General features: G+C 40.4%; 2 protein-coding genes across 5 annotated transcripts in view; both read right to left on the minus strand.

Moving 5' to 3' along the window:
* Positions 1–5,631: 5,631 nt before the first annotated feature.
* ADAM21 (ADAM metallopeptidase domain 21) lies at positions 5,632–7,996 on the minus strand. The gene has a single exon (XM_010588710.3). It carries the CDS (start codon positions 7,973–7,975, stop codon positions 5,876–5,878), a length of 2,100 nt encoding a protein of 699 aa, XP_010587012.2. The 5' UTR covers positions 7,976–7,996; the 3' UTR covers positions 5,632–5,875.
* A 61-nt stretch (positions 7,997–8,057) lies between these two features.
* Positions 8,058–23,001, minus strand: part of MED6 (mediator complex subunit 6) — a 115,561-nt gene continuing 100,617 nt past the window's right edge. For all 4 annotated transcript variants that reach the window (XM_064292656.1, XM_003408741.4, XM_064292654.1 and 1 more), the window contains one exon: positions 8,058–8,172. In XM_064292656.1, the coding sequence (XP_064148726.1) occupies positions 8,127–8,172 (46 nt within the window). In that variant the 3' untranslated portion in view covers positions 8,058–8,126. The remainder of the gene's footprint in view (positions 8,173–23,001) is intronic.

Raw genomic sequence — 23,001 nt, forward strand, 5'->3', positions numbered from 1 at the left:
AGGATGGCACATGACTAGGCAGTATTTCTTTCTGCTGTGCATAGAGTTGCTGTAAGTCGAAAGCACCTTAATGGCACCTAACAGCAACTTTAAAATGCAATACAAAGTCTCAATTTACCAGTAAAATAGGGGAAAAATGGTTTTCTCAATAAATTATGTTAGAACAACTACCTAGCTGTCATGGATTGAATTTTGTTCCCTAAAAATATGTGTCAACTTATTAGGCCATGATTCCCAGTATTGTGTTGTTGTCCTTCATTTTGTGATTGATATAATTTTCCTATGTGTTGTAAATCCTAATCTCTGCCTGTAGTTAATGAGGCAAGATTAGATTATGTTAAAGAGGATTAGAGTGGGATGTAACACCCTTGCTGAGGTCACATCCCTGATCCAATGTAAAGGGAATTTCCCTGGGGTGGGGCCTGCATCACCTTTTATCTTACAAGAGATAAAAGGAAAGGGAAGTGAGGAGAGAGCTGGGGACCTCGTACCACCAAGAAAGCAGCACTGGAAGCAGAGTTTGTCCTTTGGACCCAGGGGTCCTGCAAGGAGAATCTCCTAGGCCAGGGGAAGATTGATGACAAGGACTTTCCTCCAGAGCCAACGGAGAAAACCTTCCCCTGGAGCTGACACTCTGAATTTGGACTTCTAGCCTACTAGACTGCGAGAGAATAAACTTGTTTGTTAAAGCCATCCGCTTGTATTTCTGTTATAGCAGCACTAGATGACTAAGACAGAATTTGGTACCAAAAGAGTGGGGTACTGCTCTAACATATACCTAAAATATGGACTGTGAGTGCCTAGTGGGCTGCTTTTGGTAAGCAGAACTGGCAGCAGCAGAGAACTGGCAACGGAAGAACCAGGAGACCAGTGCAAGATGGCACTGGAGCCAACCCACAGAGTGAGAGAGCTGAGTGCCTGTGCACAGAAGGCTTCCTGGTGGAGTGGGGTGCCTCTCAGCACTTATCAGTGGAGCTAGGCTTGCCTACCCCACGGAGGAAGAGAGCTGAGTACCTTCCAGCCGAAGTTTACAGGTGGAGTGGGGTGCCTCCAGGCACTTACGGGTGGAGCCACAGAGCTTTGAAACACTTGGCCCCACAGGACAGACTCGGGCTGAGAAGCCAAGAAACCAGGAAACAGAAACTGAGAAGAGAAGGAACACAGGAAGCCGAGCTGCCTCTGTCCCAAAGGGTATGGCCATGACCTCTGGGGTCTTAAAGGGTGGAGCCATGGCCTCTGGTATTTCTAAGGGTGGAGTCTCCACTCAGATGGAGTAAGAGAATGGTGCGCCTAAAGCCGAGGGAGCAGTTTTGCTGTTCCAGTGGGCCTGAAAGTTGGAGCTGAAGCCCAGGGCCAAGGGGCCTCCGCTCAGAATCCAGACAGTATGGCCAATACCCAGGGTCTGGAGTGCAGGGCCATTGTATAAGTGGTCTCAGAGAACAGAGGATTATTTTCAAGCCTTGAGGGTGAATGTAATGTGTGCTGCTGACTTGCCTGGTGCCTGTTATGCCTTCTTTCCCTCCAATTTCTCCCATTTGTAATGGAAATGTCTAGCTTGTGCCTGTTCCACCACTGTACTTTGGAAACAGATAAGTTATATTCTAGATTTCACAGATGAAAAGGAATTTTTGGATTTTGGACTTGGAGTTGAATTAAGACTTTTACTATGATATGATGGGGTGAGTATGTTCTACATGTGGCAAGGACATGAATTTTGGGGTGCCAAAGGGTAGAATGTCATGGATTGAATTGTGTCCCCCCTACCAAAATCTGTCACCTTAGCTAGGCCACCATTCCCAGTATTGTGTGATTATCTACCATTTTGTCATATGCTGTGATTTTCTTATGTGTTGTAAATCCTATTAGTATGATGTTAATTAGATAGATTAGTGGCAATTATGTTGATGTGATCTATAAGATTAGATCATATCTTAAGCCAATCTCTTTTGAGATATAAAAGAGAGAAGCAAACAGAAACAGGGGAGCCTCATACCACCATGAAAGCAGTGCTGGGAGCAGAGTGTGTCCTTTGGACCCAAGGTTCCTGTGCTAAGAAACTCCTAGACCAGGGGAAGATTGATGACAAGGGCCTTCCACCAGAGCCAACGGAGAAGAGGAAGACTTCCCCTGGAGCTGATGCCCTGAATTCAGACTTGTAGCCTACTGGACTGTGAGAGAATACATTTCTCTTTGCTAAAACCATCCACTTGTGATATTTCTGTTATGGCAGCACTAGATGACTAAAACACTAGCCATTTGAAAAGATATATGTGTTATGTTCTTTATAGCAAATAAATCCCAGATTTAAGCATAAAAGCTGAAACCAACAGAATCGCAGAAAATGACAAATAGATTCTTCAAACATAATTTCAAGCAATAATACAAAACTCAAAAAATATAGCATATTGGATAAATTTGAATAATCAAATTTTAAAAAATTAAACTCTTTCAACAGAAAATGAATAAATTGGAGTGCCTTCTCTGTTTTCATCATGTGGACATACACACTTAAAACGTGTATCTTTTTCTTTGTAATTCATCTTCCATAGCCAAGTTTAATCAGACTGACTTCTTGGTTACCTTGTCCCTGTTTCTATGGCTCCACTAAATACCGTTTTCTTCTTTCTGTCCCTGGCTGGTACGTTGTTAGAATCTCTCTTTGTTTATTCCTAGAGTGCACCAAACTATAGCGCTTGTACAAAGTGACTGGAGCACACAAGTGGAACACCTAACATTTCATTAGGAAATGCTTTTCCAAAGATGTGATATTTAACCTCTATTGAGAGAAAACTAGGAGCTGGCCAGGTCAAAGTAAGGCGGTAAACAGCATTTTGGGAATGTGAATTGCATGTCCAAATGTACAGAGGGATGACACAACCAAGAATACACAAAACAGAAAATAGCCAGAGGATGCAAAAGTTGGCAAAGCATAATGAAAAATGCCATCAAAAGGGTCATCTGACATATCCAAACTCCCCGAGGGACCGAATTGCTGGGCTAAAGGCTGTGGGGACCATGGTCTCGGGGGAACATCTAGCTCAACCGGCATAACATAGTTTATGAAGATAATGTTCTACATTCTACTTTGCTGAGTAGCGTCTGGGGTTTTAAAAGCCTGTGAGGGGCAATCTAGGATACTCCACTGGTCTCACCCCTTCGGGAGCAAGGGAGAATGAAGAAAACCAAAGGCACAAGGGAAAAATTAGTCCAAAGGACTAAATGGACCACAACTACCACAGCCTCCACCAGACTGAGTTCAGTACAACTTGAGGGTGCCCGGCTACCACCTCTGACTGCTCTGACAGGGATCACAATAGAGGGTCCCAGGCAGAGCTGGAGAAAAATGTAGAACAAAATTCTAACTCAAAAAGAAAGATCAGACTTGCTGGCCTGACAGAGACTGGAGAAACCCTGAGAGTATGGCCCCCGGATACCCTTTCAACTCAGTAATGAGGTCATTCCTAAGGTTCACCCTTCAGCCAAAGACTGGACAGGCCCATAACACAAGAACAAGACTAAAGGGGTATACCAGCCCTGGGACAAGGACTAGAAGGCAAGAGGGGACAGGAAAGCTGGTAATAGGGAACCAAGGTTGAGAAGGGAGAGTGTTGACATGTCATGGGGTTGTTAACCAATGTCATAAAACGATATATGTACTAACTGTTTAATGAGAAACTAGTTCTGTAAACCTTCACCTAAAGTACAATTTTAAAAAAGAGTGAAAAAATAAAGTCATTTGTCTCAATTTACAAAGACTGCCATTCAGAAGTTATTTGGACCAAACATATACCAACAGTATCTGATTAGATCTGTGTTTTTAAGAGAAAGGCTTTCCAAAAACACTCAGAATGGACTGAGAAGACAAAGTGAGGTCAAAGAGGCTGGTGAAGTGCAGCAGGGGCAAAAAGCATTTTAAATACACATATTTTAAATATTCAAAGTTGGATTTTGAGCAAGACTTCCAGTGATTTTAAAAAGATGACCAAAGTATTATTTTTAGTTTTCCTAATTACTATTCATGAGTTCAATATTTCATTCAAATTTATTACAAGTAGTCCCCAACTTATGACAGGTTTCCGTTCCCACGACTCCATCATTAAGTCCGTTATGATGTAAGTCAAATATATATATTTTTAGTTTTCATTACCTTTTATTATCAGTATCTTTATAAACCCAATCTTTGTCTTTGGGAGTTGGAAACATTACATATAAATTTACAGATATATTTTAATACATACGTAAATAAAAAATACACAAATCATAAAAATTCACTCCAATGATTGGAGAAGAATTGGATGATCTTGGCATTTTGTCAGTTGCAGTAATAACTCCACTTGCGGAAGGTTCTGAATCATCTGGATTATCCCTGGAAATGAGGATAGCGTTTCTAGTCAGAAAATTAGTGAGAGATGTCTGTATGGTCCTTTTCTTTTTTTCTTCATATATTTTGCGGTAACACCTTGCTGCTTCCTGAATCTGCCTATGGACTTTAGCAAAGTGATCATCGTTTGGGTCCATGTTTTCAAGCAACTGAAGCCTCTGATTTAGTTTATGAAAAAAAAAAAAAAAACTCCAGCTAATCCTTTCACTATAAATTTTTTTGACAACTTCTCTCCTTCCTCTTCCTCATTATTTCTTCCCCAACATTTTTTTCTTCTTCAAAATCCATTAAGTTCTGATCTGTCAATTCCCCTTCTTCATGGTCTGTGAGCTGTTCTACAACAGAGATTAAAAAAAAAAAAACAACCAAACCCATTGCCATTGAGTTGATTCTGACTCATAGTGACCCTATAGTACAGAGTAGAACTTCCCCAGGGTTTCCAAGGAGCACCTGGTGGATTCGAACTGCCAACCTTTTGGTTAACACCTGTAGCACTTAACCACTATACCACCAGGGTTTCCACATTCGAGACAAAAAATAGCAAGTTCTAAATTCAGCATTCTTGTCATATGGATGATTTTTCCACAGATTTCTTCCATCATATTATCCTGATCAAATGCTTGGGGCATGTTCACCTAACTCAGCATTTTTGCCCATACACTCTGCATGGATTTTCCCATACCTTCCTCCCAAGATGTACTAATAATAAGGTGTACAAAAAAAAGGACAGTTGTGTGACTCATCATAACTTGAGTATGTCATAAGTTTGGGACTACATTATTCAAATATTTACCATGTGTTGGGTACTGTTGTAGGTATTGGGGATAAAAATGAACAAAATAGACAAAAACAACCATGTCCTCATGGAGCTTATATTCTCGTATTCCAAGCAAATACTCTAAGAGGATAGCTAACTCCCAAATTAAGGCATAAAGTTAGAACAGACAAATTTGGCTAGGAAGCACACAGGGAACACAATCAGGAGGTTTTATTAAACAAATAATTAGTTTTAGATTTAATAAGAATTCATTCCTTTCTCTCTTTTGATTACCAGATAAACCCAAGGAGTTGAGTGGGACAGGTATCATTATCATCATCCCTTCAGATTTTGAAGTAGGCTGTCAGAAAACTTACGTAATTTTCCCAAATTAGTAAACAGCAGTAGAAAGGCAAAGTTCATCTCATGGATCCTCTGATGTCTGTCTCCTGCATTTCCCATGAGTCTTATCTGTGATCAAGAAACACAAAGAGACTAACTGAGGGCAAAAACTGGAGCTTTATTTGCTGTTTAAAACAATGAACAGTAGATAGGAACATTGTGGAAATTACCTTTGCTTGATGGCAATGATTTTGACACAAAGAAGGAAAGATTTCTATGCTTTCCTGTAAACTGTCTCCCAGCAATGTGCTAACATTTCTATTGCCAAGAGACTAAAACTTAATAATGCATGGGGTATTAAATAAGAGACATTTTCTTAACCTGAAGAGTGAACCTTAGTCTGTTTCCTTGGGACCAGAACGTTTTTGAAGATACTTGTGAAGCCCAACAGCTAACAGTAAAAAGAAAGCAGACAAAGTAAGAATCACAGTTAGCGGCAAGAAAACTCTTCTCTTTGCAGATGCTGGACCACTGTCAACACTACCCCCGTAGCCTCTGTGCAGGCAGTAGGGAGGGGACCACCCATAGCCACAGTGGCAGTGATGTTTATTATTGCAGACCCCCTTCCTGTTGCAGGTCTCAGGGAGGCAGATTTGTGACAGGAGAGACAGACTGACACACCTTTTGTGTATACAGATATTTCCTGGACCACACACTGTGCCATCTTTCACTTCTCCAACATCAGATACATCCATCCCTAAATGATAGTCAATACTCCAGCAGGAGACACCATTGATGAGAGTGTGCTGCAAAGCAGAATGCTCACTCAGGTGGGGAATTTCTCTCACGTTTTCACACTGAACTCTCCCACAAAAGATATTAGAGGTATTACATTTCAGGTATGTTGTGCCATTTATACCACAATGGCCAAAACGGTTTCCCTTGGAGTTGATTTCTTTGTAGCAGCTCTGAGATGCACTCTTTGCGCCTTTGCCAAAGATCTCCCTACACTGTTTGTCATGATTATTACATCTCTTTTGATAGCAGTACGCACTGCCACTACAGGGCATCCCATCCTGCACATATTCATCTTCTGGGCACAGATGGGATGTCCCATTGCACCACTCTGGAAGATCACATTCATTGATCTGTTGTCTACAGAGTTCCCCTGATGGCATGAACTTGCAGTCTTTGCAACAAAGCCCAAATGCACAAGCAGCTCCAGGACTCAGAGTGCAGTTCGACAGACAACAGGGATCTTGTTCACACTGCTGTACAGATCCACAGTCACACTCTTCTTCTCCTTCGACCACAATGTTTCCACAGCGCTTCAGCATAAAGAATTCCCATGGTCTTGGAAAATTGTGCAGACAGGATCCTTGGTTTAAAGTGGTCTTCCTAAACTGAGCATAACTGCAATTGGTGAATCTCTTTGCTACCATCCTGATAGCATTCATGATGCAACCCCTTTGCTCACACAAACAGAATTCCTCATCATGCTGCATACCTAAAGTATGACCTAACTCATGGGCCACAGTGAGGGCAAAAAGAGACCAGAGGTCTCCTTGGAAACTATTAACTCCACAATCGATAGGAGGATGACAAATTCCTGCAACATATGCTAAGCCAAGTACATTTTTAAATGAATATTTTATGAAAAGATGTGCAGCATCATGTTGCAGCCTGGAAAGACTGATTTGTTTCCAATGACAGAAATTCTCCAGAACCTGTTCTATGCTTATTATTGGAAAAATATTTTCTTGATTCCAAATAGCAATCCCCATTAAAATCACATAAGTACCCAACTGCTGATAAATAGAATCCACTATACTGACAATAAGCAATACATCCTCCTGCACCTTTGAGAAATTGCTTTCGGAATAAATGAAGAAGTCATTGTCTACTACCACAGCCAGCTCCAGAAACCATGAATGGGTCCACCAGGCATCAATAGAATTTTGTTTCAGAGTCGAGTTCTCAGCTTCTAGATACTCTAACCGTTGGCGTACTATTTCTTCTTCTGTTAAACCACATCTCATGGGTGGGAATTGTGTCTCATTGCTGTTTATCTTATAAACCAGGTGTTCAAATGTGGTAGAGTGCCTTATGGGTTCGATTTCATAAGTGAGGTCATTTATTTGTAACACTCCTTGAAAGCCCCCCAAACAAGCACTAAAAACAACCAGGGACTCAGAGACCCCCTCCACATAACCATGATAATAGCAGTCATCCCGGACAAATGGCTGATCCTCAAGGAGAGCACGTTGGTCTGTGTAAGTGAGCACAGGGAGGTGTCTGGAAACTAAGAGTTTCTTGACTTTCATGTAGACAATGTATTTCTGGCCCCCAAAGTGCAGGCTGTAGGAAAGCCAGCCCAGAAGTTTTGCGCCTCTAACCCTGCTGGTCACCTTCAAAGGGATCACCACTTCTGGGGAGCTGAGGCGTTGGTAGGACCCAGCATGGGAGAGGTCAGAGACCCCAAGCCAGAGCAACATAAGAGCAACTCTCAAGTACACCCCAGCCTCACCAACCATCATTATGGAGCTGCCATTATGAAGCCATCTGTCCAGAGAAAAAGAGGACAGGGTGTGAGGCACTGGTGGTGTGACTCCTCCCTCTGAGCTGCTCGGTGTGCAGGGATGACCTTTAAGGATCTGTGTCCTGGTGGAACTGGACCATCAGAGCTGCAGGGCTGAAAGTGAAAATATAAAGAAGGGTGAGGATGGTGGTGGGATTGGGTAAGGAAGGTGGGAGAAAGTCAAGTGGGGTAAAAGTGATTGATGAATCAAGAAAAAGCTTTGGATTTGCTTTCAATATATAGGGGTGGGGAGTTAGTGTGGGTATAGATAAGATAATGTTGACCATATGTTGATAATTGTTTAGGTTGGATGAGGAATATTTGGTATTGATTATACAATTATCTCAATTCTTCATGTGGTATAAAAATGTCCATAGTAAAAAGTTTAAACAAAGCTAAAGAGACTTAGGAGTAGGGTGATTTTATATCCCAACTTGTCCAAGACAGTATTGGTTGATGCCTATTGTCATTCCGTAACTATTGTTAAAACCCAAAAACCAAGCCCGTTGCTGCTGAGTTGAATCTGACTCATAGCTACCCCATAGGACAGAGCAGAACTTCCCCATGGAGCTTCCAAGGAGCGGCTGATAGATTGGAACTGCTGACCTTTTGGTTAGCAGCCAAGTTCTCAACCCCTGCACCACCAGGGCTCCAGCTATTCCTAGTGCCTCTTTTTACTGTCAAAACTGGAGATATCCAGAACAGCTATGACAAGTCTTACATCAATTTCCAACGGTCTTATGATTTATTTTAGACTTTATCTCAAGTTATATACCTGTCTCTTTCCTGTATTCTCCTTCATTCATAACCCCATTAGACTGCACAGTTTTTGAGTGCAGGGTTTACAACTTTAACTCATTTTTCTTCCTGTTGCCATCGAGTCAATTCCTACTCATGGTAACCCCACGTGTTTCAGATTAGAACTGCATTACATAGGATTTTTAGTGGCTGTAATCTTACGGAAGTTGATCTCCAGACTTTCTTTCATAGCGCCACTGAGTGGATTCAAACTGTCAATCTTTTGATTAACAGTCGAGTTTAAACTGTCTGCACCAACCAGCGACCTGAACTCATTTTAGCATCCCCTGTAATGCCTAGTCCCCGGATGATGCAAACAGTTAACACACTCAGCTGCTAACCGAAAGGTTGGTGGCTTGAGTCCACCCAGAAGTGCCTCAGAAAAAAGGCTATGGAGCACAGTTCTACTCTGACACACATGCAGTCACCATGAGTCAGAATCAACTCAATAGCAACTGGAAAAATAGTATATCTCTGTGTACAATAAAGCACAGAAAAAAAGGGGAAGGGTGATGAAGTGTTTTGGATTCTCTTTGGATTATAGCTGAATGGTACTTAAAATGTATTTATTTTTTAGGGTAATACTTAGAAGAGAAAAAAGATTCACAAAAATCCAATGTCTTCTATAGGTATGGGGAGAGCAAAATTGTTGAGAAATTGTCAAAGCTGAAGACATCAAGAACAACTACAACACTTCTTATGTCAATTTGCATTGGTCTTATGATTTATTTTAGACTTTCTTTGGAATCCTGATGGCACAGTGGTTAAGAGCTCAGCTACTAACCAAATGGTTGGCAGTTCCAATCCTTGGAAACCCAATGGGGCAGTTCTACTCTGTTCTGTACGGTTGTTATGACTTTCTTTATCTCAAGTTATACACTGCCTTGCCTCATGCCTGTGTTCGCCTTCATTCATAATCCTATTAGGCTACAAGGTTCTTGAGTGCAGGAGAATACCAAAGACAAAAAGAAATGCCTTCGGAAGAGAAAATGAGAATCAGTGCAAATTAAAGGCCTTGGAAAGAAACTCTGTCTTCTGGGGCAAAGACATCAGAGTGACTGGTATTTTAGAATTCCCAGGGAAAAGTCCTGATGTTTGCTCAAAAGTATTTACCATCAGTTTTTTTTTTTTTTATATTTTTATTGTGCTTTAGGTGAAAGTTAACAAATCAAGTCAGTCTCTCATACAAAAATTTATATATACCTTGTTATATACTCCTAGTTGCTCTCCCCCTGATGAGACAGCATAATCCTTCCCTCCACCCTGTATTTCTGTGTCCATTCAGCTGGCTTCTGTATCCCCTCTGCCTTCTCATCTCCCAGACAGGAGCTGCCCACATAGTCTCATGTGTACTTGATCCAAGAAGCTCACTCCTCACCAGTATCATTTTCTATCTTATAGTCCAGTCCAATCCCTGTCTGAAGAGTTGGCTTTGGGAATGGTTCCTGTCTTGGGCTAACAGAAGGTCTGGGGACCATGACCTCCGGGGTCCTTCTAGTCTCAGTCAGACCATTAAGTTTGGTCTTTTTATGAGAATTTGAGTTCTGCATTCCACTGCTCTCCTGCTGCTTCAGGGATTCTCTGCTGTGTTCCCTGTCAGGGCAGTCATCGGTTGTAGCCAGGCACCATCTAGTTCTTCTGGTCTCAGGCTGATGTAGTCTCTGATTTATATGGCCTTTTCTGTCTCTTGGGAACCATTAGTTTTTGAAAACGGGAAATTTCGGCATCTGGCACCTAGCCTGAATGGCAGTCCTCATCCATGTCTTTCCTTATTCATTAAACAAACATTTATGTATTTGGAGCATATGAAGTGCAGGACATTGTGCTAGATACTGTTGTTGTTGTTAGATGCCGTAGAGTTGGTTCCAACTCCTAGCGACCCTGTGCACAACTGAACGAAACACTGCCTGGCCCTGAGCCATCCTTACAATCGTTGTTATGCTTGAGCTCATTGTTGCAGCCACTGTGTCAATCCACCTCGTTGAGGGTCTTCCTCTTTTCCGCTGACCCTGTACTCTGCCAAGCCTGATGTCCTTCTCCAGTGGCTGATCCCTCCGGACAACATGTCTAAAGTATGTAAGACGCAGTCTCGCCATCCTTGTCTCTAAGGAGCCTTCTGGCCACGCTTCTTCCAGGACAGATTTGTTCTGTTGGAAGCCCATGGTATATTCAATATTCTTTGCCAACACCGCAAATCAAAGGCGTCAACTCTTCTTCGGTCTTCCTTATTCATTGTCCAGCTTTCACATTCATATGATGTGATTGAATATACCATGGCTTGGGTCAGGGGCACCTTAGTCTTCATGGCGACATCTTCGCTCTTCAATACTTTAAAGAGGTCCTTTACAGCAGATTTACCCAATACACTGCATCTTTTGATTTCTTGACTGCTACTTCCATGGCTGTTGATTATGGATCCAAATAAAATGAAATCCTTGAAAACTTCAATCTTTTCTCCATTTATCATGATGCTGCTCATTGGTCCAGTTGTGAGGATTTTTGTTTTCTTTATGTTGAGGTGCAGTCCACACTGAAGGCTTTGATCTTCATTAGTAAGTGCTTCAAGTCCTCTTCCTCTTCGGCAAGGAAGGTTGTGTCATCTGCATAACGCAGGTTGTTAATGAGTCTTCCTCCAATCCTGATGCCCTGTTCTTCTTCATATAGTCCAGCTTCTCGTATTATTTGCTCAGCATACAGATTAAATAGGTATGGTGAAAGAATACAACCCTGACGCACACCTTTCATGACTTTATACCAATCAGTATCCCCTTGTTCTGTCTGAACAACTGTCTCTTGATCTATGTAAAGGTTCCTCATGAGCACAATTAAGTGTTCTGGAACTCCTATTCTTACCAATGTTATCCACAATTTGTTATGATCCACACAGTTGAATGCCTTTGCATAGTCAATAAAACACACACAAACATCTTTCTGGTACTCTCTGCTTTCAGCCAGGATCTATCTGACATCAGCAATGATATCCCTGGTTCCACGTCCTCTTCTGAATCTGGCCTGAATTTCTGGCAGTTCCCTGTCAATGTACTGCTGCAGCTGCTTTTCAATGATCTTCAGCAAACTTTTACTAGTGTGTGATATTAATGATATTGCTTGATAATTTCCACATTTGATTGGACCACCTTTCTTGGGAAATGATTTTTTGGGATTTCTTGGGAAATATGGATCTCTTCCAGTCAGTTGGTCAGGTAGCTGTCTTCCAAATTTCTTGGCATAGACAAGTGAGGGCTTCCAGTGCTGCATCTGTTTGTTGAAACATCTCAATTGATAGTCCATCAATTCCTGGAGCCTTGTTTTTCGCCAATGCCTTCAGTGCAGCTTGGACTTCTTCCTTCAATACCATTGGTTCCTGATCATATGCTACCTCTTGAAATGACTGAACATCGACCAATTGTTTTTGGTATAATGACTCTATGTATTCCTTCCATCTTCTTTTGATGCTTCCTGTGTTGTTTAATATTTTCGCCATGGGATCCTTCACTATTGCAACTCGAGGCTTGAATTTTTTCTTCAGTTGTTTCAGCTTGAGAAATGCTGAGTATGTTCTTCCCTTTTGGTTTTCTATCTCCAGCTCACTGCACATGTCATTATAATACTTAGTCTTCTAGAGCTGCCCTTTGAAATCTCCCGTTCAGTTCTTTTACTGTCATTTCTTCCTTTTACTTTACCTACTTGGCGTTCAAAAGCAAGTTTCAGAGTCTCTTCTGACATCCATTTTGGTCTTTTCTTTCTTGTCTTTTTCATGACCTCTTGCTTTCTTCGTGGATGATATCCTTGATGTCAATCCACAACTCCTCTGGTCTTTGGTTATCAGTGCTCAACATGTCAAATCTATTCTTGAGCTGGTCCCTAAATTCAGGTGGGATATACTCAAGGTCATACTTTGGCTTTTGTTGACTTGCTCTAACTTTCTTCAGTTTCAACTTGAACTTGCATATGCTTTGATGGTCTGTTCCTCAGTTGGCCCCTGGACTTGTTCTGACGGATGATATTGAGCTTTTTCATCAAGTTTTTCCACAGATGTAGTTGATTTGATTCCTGTCTGTTCCATCTGGCGAGGTCCTCATGTACAGTCACTGTTTATGTTGCTAAAAGAAAGGTATCTGCAATGAAGAAATTGTTGGTCTTGCAAAATTCTATCATGTGCTCTCTGGCATCTTTTCTGTCACCAAGGCCATATTTTCCAAATACCAATCCTTCTTTGTTTCCAATCCAATTTCACATTCCAATCACCAATAATTACCAATGCATCCTGATTGTATGTTCAATCAATTTATGACTACAGAAGCTGGTGAAAATCATCCATTTTTTCATCTTTGGCCTTAGCGGTTGTTGGGTAAATTTGAATAATAGTTGTATTAACTGGTCTTCCTTGTAGGTGTATGGATATTATCCTATCACTGAAAGAGTTGTACTTCAGAAAAGGTCTTGAAATGTTCTTTTTGAGTTTTAGTTTGTTTGTGTCTCTAAGTCTAAGGTGTGTCTCTTGTAGGCGGCGTATAGATGGATCTTTTTTTTTTTTTTTAATAATTTTTATGCTTTAAGTGAGTTTACAAAACAAGTCAGTCTCTCACACAAAAACCCATACACACCTTGCTACACACTCCCAATTACTCTCCCCCTAATGAGACAGCCCGCTCTCTCCCTCCACTCTCTCTTTTCCAGTCCTTTTCACCACCTTCTAACCTCCTCTACCCTCTCATCTCCCCTCCAGGCAGGAGATGCCAATATAGTCTCAAGTGTCCACCTGATCCAAGCTCACTCCTCACCAGCATCCCTCTCCAACCCATTGTCCAGGCCAATCCATGTCTGAAGAGTTGGCTTCAGGAATGGTTCCTGCCCTGAGGCAACAGAAGGTCTGGGGGCCATGACCACTGGGGTCCTTCCAGTCTCAGTCAGACCATTAAGTCTGGTCTTATGAGAATTTGGGGTCTGCATCCCACTGCTCTCCTGCTCCCTCAGGGGTTCTCTGTTGTGTTCCCTGTCACGGCAGTCATCAGTTGTAGCCTGGCACCATCTAGTTCTTCTGGTCTCAGGATGATGTAGTCTCTGGTTCATGTGGCCCTTTCTGTCTCTTGGGCTCGTAATCACCTTGTATCCCTGGTGTTCTTCTTTCTCCTTTGATCCAGGTGAGTTGAGACCAATTGATGCATCTTAGATGGCTGCTTGCAAGCATTTAAGACCCCAGATGCCACTCCTCAAAGTGGGATGCAGAATGTTTTGCTAATAGGTTTTATTATGCCAATTGACTTAGATGTCCCAGGAAACCATGGTCCCCAGACCCCTGCCCCTGCTACGCTGGCTTTCGAAGCATTCAGTTTATTTAGGAAACTTCTTTGCTTTTGGTTTAGTCCAATTGTGCTGACCTCCCCTGTATTGTGTGCTGTCTTTCCCTTCACCTAAAGTAGTTCTTAACTACTATCTAATTAGTGAATGCCCCTCTCCCACCATCCCGCCCTCCCCCCTCTCGTACCCACAAAAGAATGTTTTCTTCTCAGTTTAAACTATTTCTCAAGTTCTTATAATAGGGGTCTTATACAATATTTGTCCTTTTGCAACTGACTAATTTCACTCAGCATAATGCCTTCCAGTTTCCTCCATATTATGAAATGTTTCACAGATTCCTCACTGTTCTTTATCGATGTGTAGTATTCCGTTGTGTGAATATACTGTAATTTATTTATCCATTCATCCGTTGACGGGCACCTTGGTTGCTTCCATGTTTTTCCTATTGTAAACAGTGCTGCGATAACAGTGCTGCTTACATGGGTGTAAAGGCTCTTATTTCTCTAGGATATATTCCAAGGAGTGGGATTCCTGGATCACATTGTAGTTCTATTTCTAACTTTTTAAGGAAGCGCCAAAACGATTTCCAAAGTGGTTGTACCATTTGACATTCCCATCAGCAGTGTGTAAGTGTTCCAAACTCTCCACAGCCTCTTCAACATTTATTATTTTGTGTTTTTTGGATTAATTCGAGCCTTGTTGGAGTGAGATGGAATCTCATTGTAGTTTTGATCTGCATTTCTCTAATGGCTAATGACCGTGAGCATTTCCTCATGTATCTGTTAGCTACCTGAATGTCTTCTTTAGTGAAGTGTCCATTCATATCTTTTGCCCATTTTTTAATTGGGTTATTTGCCTTTTTGCAGTTGAGTTTTTGCAGTATCATGTAGATTTTAGAGATCAGGTGCTGATTAGAAATGTCATAGCTAAAAACTTTACCCCAGTCTGTAGGTAGTCTTTTGACTCTTTTGATGAAGTCTTTGGATGAGCAAAGGTGTTTGATTTTTAGGAGCTCCCAGCTATCTAGTTTTTCTTCTATGTTCCTTATTATGTTTTCTATACTGTTTATGCCATGTATTAGGGCTCCTAACATCGTCCCTATTTTTCTTCCATAATGTATATCGTTTTAGATTTTATATTTAGGTCTTTGATCCATTTTTAGATAGTTTTTGTGCATGGAGTGAGGTATGGGTCTTGTTTCATTTTTTTGCAGATGGATATCCAGTTATGCCAGCACCATTTGTTAAAGACTGTCTTTTCCCCCATTTAACTGTTTTGGGGCCTTTGTCAAACATCAACTGCTCATATGTGGATGGATTTATGTCTGGATTCTCAATTCTGTTCCATTGGTCCATGTATCTTTTGTTGTACCAGTACCAGGCTCTTTTGACTACTGTGGCGGTAAAACAGTTTCTAAAATCAGGTAAAGTAAGGCCTCCTACTTTGTTCTTCTTTTTCAGTAATGCCTTATCTATCCGGGGCCTCTTTCCCTTCCATTTGAAATTGGTGATTTGTTCCTCCATCTCATTAACGAATGTCCTTGGGATTTGGATCGGAATTGCATTAAATGTATAGATTGCTTTTGGTAGAATAGACATTTTTATAATGTTAAGCCTTCCTATCCATGAGCAAGGTATGTTCTTCCACTTATTTAAGTCTCTTTTGGTTTCTTGCAGAAGTGCACTGTAGTTTTCTTTGTATAAGTCTTTCACATCTCTGGTAAGATTTATTCCTAAGTATTTTATCTTCTTGGGGGCTACTGTAAATGCCATTGATTTAGTGATTTCCTCTTCGATGTTCTTTTTGTTGGTGTAGAGGAATCCAACTGATTTGTGTATGTTTATCTTGTATCCTGATACCTTGCTGAACTCTTTATTAGTTTCAGTAGTTTTCTGGAGGATTCCTTAGGGTTTTCTGTGTATAAGATCATGTCATCTGCAAATAGAGATACTTTTACTTCTTCCTTGCCAATCTGGATGCCCTTTATTTCTTTATCTAGCCTAACTGCTCTGGCTAGGACTTCCAGCACAATGTTGAATAAGAGTCGTGATAAAGGGCATCCTTGTCTGGTTCCCCATCTCAATGGGAATGTTTTCAGGCTCTCTCCATTTAGGGTGATGTTGGCTGTTGGCTTTGTATAAATGCCCTTTATTATGTTGAAAAATTTTCCTTCTATTCCTATTTTGCTGAAAGTTTTTTTATCATGAAGGAGTGTTGAACTTTGTCAAATGCTTTTTCTGCATCAATTGATAAAATCATGTGATTCTTGTCTTTTGTTTTATGTATGTGGCGGATTACACTAATTGTTTTTCTAATGTTGAACCATCCCTGCATACCTGGTATGACTCCCACTTGGTCATGGTGAATTATTTTTTTGATATGTTGTTGAATTCTATTGGCTAGAATTTTGTTGAGGATTTTTGCATCTACATTCATGAGGGCTATAGGTCTATAATTTTCTTGTGGTGACTTTATCTGGTTTTGGTATCAGGGACATTGTGGCTTCAAAGAACGAGTTTGGTAGTATTCCATCCTTTTCTATCCTCTGAAATACCTTTAGTAGTAGTGGTGTTAACTCTTCTCTGAAAGTTCAGTAGAACTCTGCAGTGAAGCTGTCCGGACCAGGGCTTTTTTTTGTTGGGAGGTTTTTTTTTTTTTACCTTTTCAATCTCTTCTTTTGTTATGGGTCTATTTAGTCATTCTACCTCTGTGTTACTTTAGGTAGGTAGTGTGTTTCTAGGAATTCATCCATTTCTTCTAGGTTTTCAAATTTGTTTGAGTATAGTTTTTCATAGTAATCTGATATGATTCTTTTAATTTCAGTTGTGTCTGTTGTAATATTGCCCAACTCATTTCTTTTTTGGGTTATTTGCTTCCTCTCCTGTTTTTCTTTTGTCAGTTTGGCCAATGGTTTATCAATTTTGTTGATTTTTAAAAAAAAACAGCTTTTGGTCTTAATTCTTTCAATTGTTTTTTTGTTTTCTAGTTCATTTAGTTCAGCTCTAATTTTTATTATTTGTTTTCTTCTGGTGCCTGTGGGTCTCTTTTGTTGCTCTCTTTCTATTTGTTGAAGTTGTAGGGATAGTTCTTTGATTTTGGCCTTTTCTTCTGTTTGGATGTGTGCATTTATTGATATAAATTGGCCTCTGAGCACCGCTTTTGCTGTGTCCCAAAGATTCTGATAGGAAGTGTTTTCGTTCTCATTGGATTCTATGAGTTTCTTGATTCCATCCTTAATGTCTTCTCTAATCCAGTCTTTTTTGAGCAGGGTATTGTTCAGTTTTCAAGTGTTTGATTTCTTTTCCCTGCTTTTCCTGTCATTGATTTCCACTTTTATGGCCTTATGGTCAGAGAAGATGCTTTGTAATATTTCAACGTTTTGGATTCTGCTAAGGCTTGCCTTATGACCTAATATGTGGTCTATTCTTGAGAATGTTCCATGTGCACTAGGAAAGAAAGTATACTTGGTTGCTGTTGGGTAGAGTGCTCTGTATACGTCTATGAGGTCAAGTTGGTTGACTGTGGCATTTAGATCTTCCGTGTCTTTATTGAGTTTCTTTCTGGATGTCCAGTCCTTCACCGAAAGAGGTGTGTTGAAGTCTCCTACTATTATCATGGAGCTGTCTATCCCACTTTTCAATGCTGATAGTTTGTTTTATGTATTTTGCAGCCCTGTCACTGGGTGCATAAATATCTAATATGGTTATATCTTCTTGGTGTATTGTCCCTTTAATCATTATATAGTGTCCTTCCTTCTCCTTTCTAATGGATTTAACTTTAAAATCTATTTTGTCAGAAATTAATATTGCCACTCCTGCTCTTTTTTGATTGTTGTTTGCTTGATATATTTTTTTCCATCTTTTGAGTTTTAGTTTGTTTGTGTCTCTAAGTCTAAGGTGTGTCTCTTGTAGGCAGCATATAGATGGATCCTGTTTTTTTTTATTCAGTTTGAGACTCTCTGTCTCTTTATTGGTGCATTTAGTCCATTTACATTCAGGGTAATTATAGATAGGTATCAATTTAGTGCTATCATTTTGATGTCTTGTTTTGTGTGTTGACAGCTTCTTTTTCCCACCTGATTTTATGTGCTGAGTAGATTTTCTTTCTATATTGTCCTTTCCTCATATTTGTTGTTGTTGATTTTGTTTCTGCTGAGTCTGTTTTTTTCCCTTGTATTTTATTGTGATGAGTAGGATAGTTTGTCTCCTTTGTGGTTACCTTATTATTTACCCCTATTTTTCTAAATTTATAACTAGCTTTTATTTCTTTGTATCACCGTATCTTCCTCTCCATATGGAAGGTGTATGATTACATTTATTAGTTCCTCTCTATTATTTTAATGTTGTCTTCTTTTATATAATAACATCACTGTTACCCTGTGTTAGGCTTTTTTTCTTTTTTCTTTTGTAATCTTACTTTGTTTTTTTTTTGATTTCCCTGTCTGGTTGACTTCTGGTTGCTCTGCCCAGTGTTCTAGTCTTGGGTTGACACCTGACATTATTGATTTTCTAACCAAAGAACTCCCTTCAGTATTTCTTGTAGTTTTGGTTTGGTTTTTTACAAATTCCCTCAACTTGTGTTTTTATGGAAATGTCTTAATTTCACCTTCATATTTAAGAGACAGTTTTGATGGATATATGATTCTTGGCAGGCAGTTTTTTTCCTTCAATTTTTAAAATATGTCATCCCATTGCCTTCTTGCCTGCATGGTTTCTGCCAAGTAGTCCAAGCTTATTCTTATTGACTCTCCTTTTTAGGTGACTTTTCGTTTATCCCTCGCTCCTCTTATAATTGTCTCTTTATCTTTGTTTTGGCAAGTTTGATTTTAATATGTCTTGGTGACTTTCTTTTAATATCTACCTTATGTGGAGTTTGATGAGCATCTTGGATAGACATCTTCTCATCTTTCACAATATCAGGGAAGTTTTCTGCCAACAAATCCTCAACAATTTTCTGTGTATTTTCTGTTATCCCTCCCTGTTCTGGTACTCCAATCAGTCATAGGTTATTTCTCTTGATAGAGTCCTACATGATTCTTAAGGTTTCTTCATTTTTTTCAATTCTTTTATCTGATTTTTCTTCAAATATATTAGTGCCAAGTGATTTATCTTCGAGTTCAGAAATTCTAGTTCCTACTTGCTCAATTCTGCTCCTCTGACTTTCTATTGAGTTGTCTGATTCTGTAATTTTATTGTTAATCTTCTGAATTTCTGATTGCTCTCTGTCTATGGATGTTTCCAGCTTATTAAACTTTTCATTATGTTCCTGAATAATCTTTCTGAGTTCTTCAGTTGCTTTATCTGTGTGTTCCTTGGCTTGTTCTGCATATTGTCTCATTTCCTTCCTGATGTCTTGAAGGGTTCTGTATATTAAACTTTTGTATTCTGCATCTGGTAATTCCAGGAATACACTTTCATCTAGAAGATCCCTGGATTCTTTGTTTTGAGAGCCTCTTGAGGTGATCATGGTCTGTTTCTTTATGTGACTTGATATTGACTGTTGTCTCCAAGCCGTCTATAAGTTATTGTATTAATTTATGCTTGCTTACTGTTTCGTAGCTGCTTGCTTTGTTTTGTTTTGGTATACCCCTATGGGTGGCTTCAGCGAGGTAGCTTGATTATTTTTGCCTTTTGGAGCTCTGGTGTCCTGTCCCCAGCTGGCTAGTGCTGTTATCAGGTATATCAGTCTAGGAGTCCATTCAGTTTTCTTGTATGAATTCAGCTCAGGTTTCCAGGTAGCTGATCATCAAGTGTGTGGTACAGACTCTGTCCTACAGTCTTAGAGGGGCAGGGGTGATTGGTGTATATATCGGTATTTGATTGCAGCGGGGCGTCATGCTCTGAACAAGGCAGGGGGCTGAGAACTGACCCCGAGTGTCACTGAGGAAAATGCGTCCCTGTTCCCTAGAGTGTGCAGGTGGGTGGGTTCTGCTGATGGAACATGGGCATTCAAATTTTTGGTTGTAAGGACTGGGAGGTACCAGTTATCTTTGAACCCTTGTCATGGGTGGCTGGGTGACATAAGTGGAGCTACCAGTCCTTAGGTCCCTGATGTGGGTAGGCGACGAGCTTGTTTAATAGGCAAAGCAATGTCAAACGTCAAACACCTGCCTCTCCACCGCACAGCTGAAATGGTTGGAGTTTGCCAACAAGGGCCTATTCTCCCGAAATAGGCCCACACATGTCCATGCAGAAGGTAAAGGTGCTCAAGGTCCATGGATAGTTTACGCCTGGTCAGGAACCGCTTCTGTCCTGAGCTCCCCCAGTTAATGGAGCTAGCAAATTATCTTTTCCCTGCAGTTGCAAATTTTTTCCTTCCCCAAGGCCGGGAGGATGGCTCTAGGTGCTCAACAGGTCCTATCTCAGGCCCAGGGATTCAGCCACTGAAGCCGGCTTGGGGGTGGGGGGAACGCAGTAAAATATACTCAAGTACTTAGCTGTTGCCGAGAGTGCCATTCTTCTCAGGTTCCGGAGGTGTGAATAGGCTGTGCAGCTGGCTGCTTCTCCCTGAGGAAACTGTGGCTGAACGCTAGTACCAGGCTGCTGTCGCCACCACTACTCCAGGTATGGTGTCTGAGGGCTCTCTGCGATTCAGTGCTGGTAACTCCTCTCCACTTCTGGACGGTCTCTTCCACCCCCACCCCTCAGTTCATCATCTAAGCTTGCCTTTGATGCTCAGGGCTCCTAGCGTGTTACAAATATACTCACTTCACTTGTTTTTTTGGGTCTTTGTTGTAACGAGGGCTCGCGGAAAGCGCCTGTCTATTCCACCATCTTGGGTCCACCTCTGTGAAATGGTCTTTTTGACGATGAATATAGTGCCATTCCTCTTTAAGTTGTTATTCCCGGCATAGTAGACCATATGATTGTCCAATTCAAAATGGCCAATACCATTCCATTTCAGCTCATTTTTTTAATGCCTAGGATACTGATGTTTATGCATTCCATTTCATTTTTGACAATTTACAATTTTCCTTGATTTATTCTTTGTACATTCCATGTTCCAATTATTAATGGATGTGTGCAGCTGTTTCTTCTCATTTTGAGTCATGCCACATCAGCAAATGAAGGTCCCGAGAGCTTGACTCTATCACCGTCATTAAGGTCAACTCTACTTTGAGGCGATAGCTCTTTCCCAGTCTTCTTTTGAGTGCCTTCCTACCTGGGAGCTGGAATACTGATGGTATAGCTTCCAGCATCACAGCAACACGCAAGCCCCCACAGTATAACAAACTGACAGACACGTGGGAGGTCTGACCTGTTAGTGAGTCATAGAATCAATTTAGTGGGTCGTGACCTGCAGATTTTTTCTTTAAGGAAATAGGATACATAAAATGTCAAAGAGCATCCTTAGCAAATCCTTAGCAACTTTTGCATACAAGGTGCCAAAAATTTTGTGTGTGTGTGTCTACTGGGTCATAATATAAAATGGACTTCTTACACTATAACACAGTTATATATATATATATATATATATATATATATATATATATATATATATATATATATGTATAAAGAGAGAGAGAGAGAAAGAGAATCTATACCCAACCCAATCCCTAACTCTCTTCTGTTCCCTACTCCCCACTCAATTCTCAATGGAAAAGTGATCCACCCTCAGATTCTGGTAATAGCCCTTCACCTTCTCTTCCACGTAACATCTCCCCACCCACTTGAGGGCTGATTTTATCACTTTTCCCTACTCTCAACTGTATCTTCATCTTTTCCTATTTTACCTGTTTTGTATCCTGGTTGGCCCTAGACAGTTTTGGTTTTGAAACTAAAAATCCCACATCCCAGAAACCCCCTCAGTCCTAGGCAAACTAGAAAGGTTGGTCACCCTGTATGCAATACATGACCATGTTCAAGTCTCTCTCATCCTTAAAAAAGAAACAAAACAAAAATTAAGAGACTTCACACTATTTCATATCCTACTCTGACTACCAACTCGTGTATAGAGCCAAACTTGATGAATTTGACTTACCAGGAGACGAAACAATGGCTTTCACGGACCTTTCTGTCTATGGTCCTCTTCATAGTACCACTCTTACTAATGAACAAAGATTTGTAATTGAGACTTAAAATAATGAAGGAAACACAAGCCCTTGCCCCTTTGTCTCTCAGGTGATTAAGTTCTAGATTTCGCTGCTTAGCAACAAGGATCTTTCAGTTCTACAGAAAATAGCTCTCAAAGCTACCTTGCTCTGGCTCCACCATTTCTATACAACTGTATTTCTGATTTCAATATAATCGGAATAGAATAATCTCCTTGGCCCCATCCTATGTTTGGTAAAGTAGAGGATCACCAAAAATGATGGAAACTTTCAATAAGATGGATTGGCACAATAGCCACACAATCGACTCAGACAAATCAATGATCATGAAGACTGTGCAGGACCGGGAATGTTTCATTCTGTTATACATAAGGTCACCATGAGTCAGCACCAATTAGGCATAAACTAGTAACAACAACATGTGCTCCTTACAGTGTACACTCACTTCTGATTTATAATTTTGCTCATGCTAGTGCCGTGGCCAAGACTGTCACTTTTCACCATTGGACTAAATTATAGTAACTTACTAAGTCAAGATCAAATTCTACTTTCAAGCCTTTTCTAAAAAATCTAAACAACATTGATATTCTGTGCCTCCCTTTGAAATTATTATATTCAATGAATTTTTGTATTACACAATTTATAACACTGCTATTTCGGTTTCACATATAAGTTTTTTCAATTGTATCTTCTATTAAATGATAATTTTTTTGTAAAACATGGTCAAATGATTTGAGAGGCAATTTATGGTGTAATATTTGGAAAATATATAATCTATAAGATAATTTCAGGAG

The sequence above is a fragment of the Loxodonta africana genome, chromosome 10, assembly GCF_030014295.1.
Source record: "Loxodonta africana isolate mLoxAfr1 chromosome 10, mLoxAfr1.hap2, whole genome shotgun sequence".
Classification (NCBI taxonomy): Eukaryota; Metazoa; Chordata; class Mammalia; order Proboscidea; family Elephantidae; genus Loxodonta; species Loxodonta africana.

Coding starts and splice junctions, on each gene's coding strand:
- ADAM21 (XM_010588710.3), bottom strand. CDS start 7,975: ATGTTGCTCTGGCTTGGGGTCTCTGACCTCTCCCATGCTGGGTCCTAC.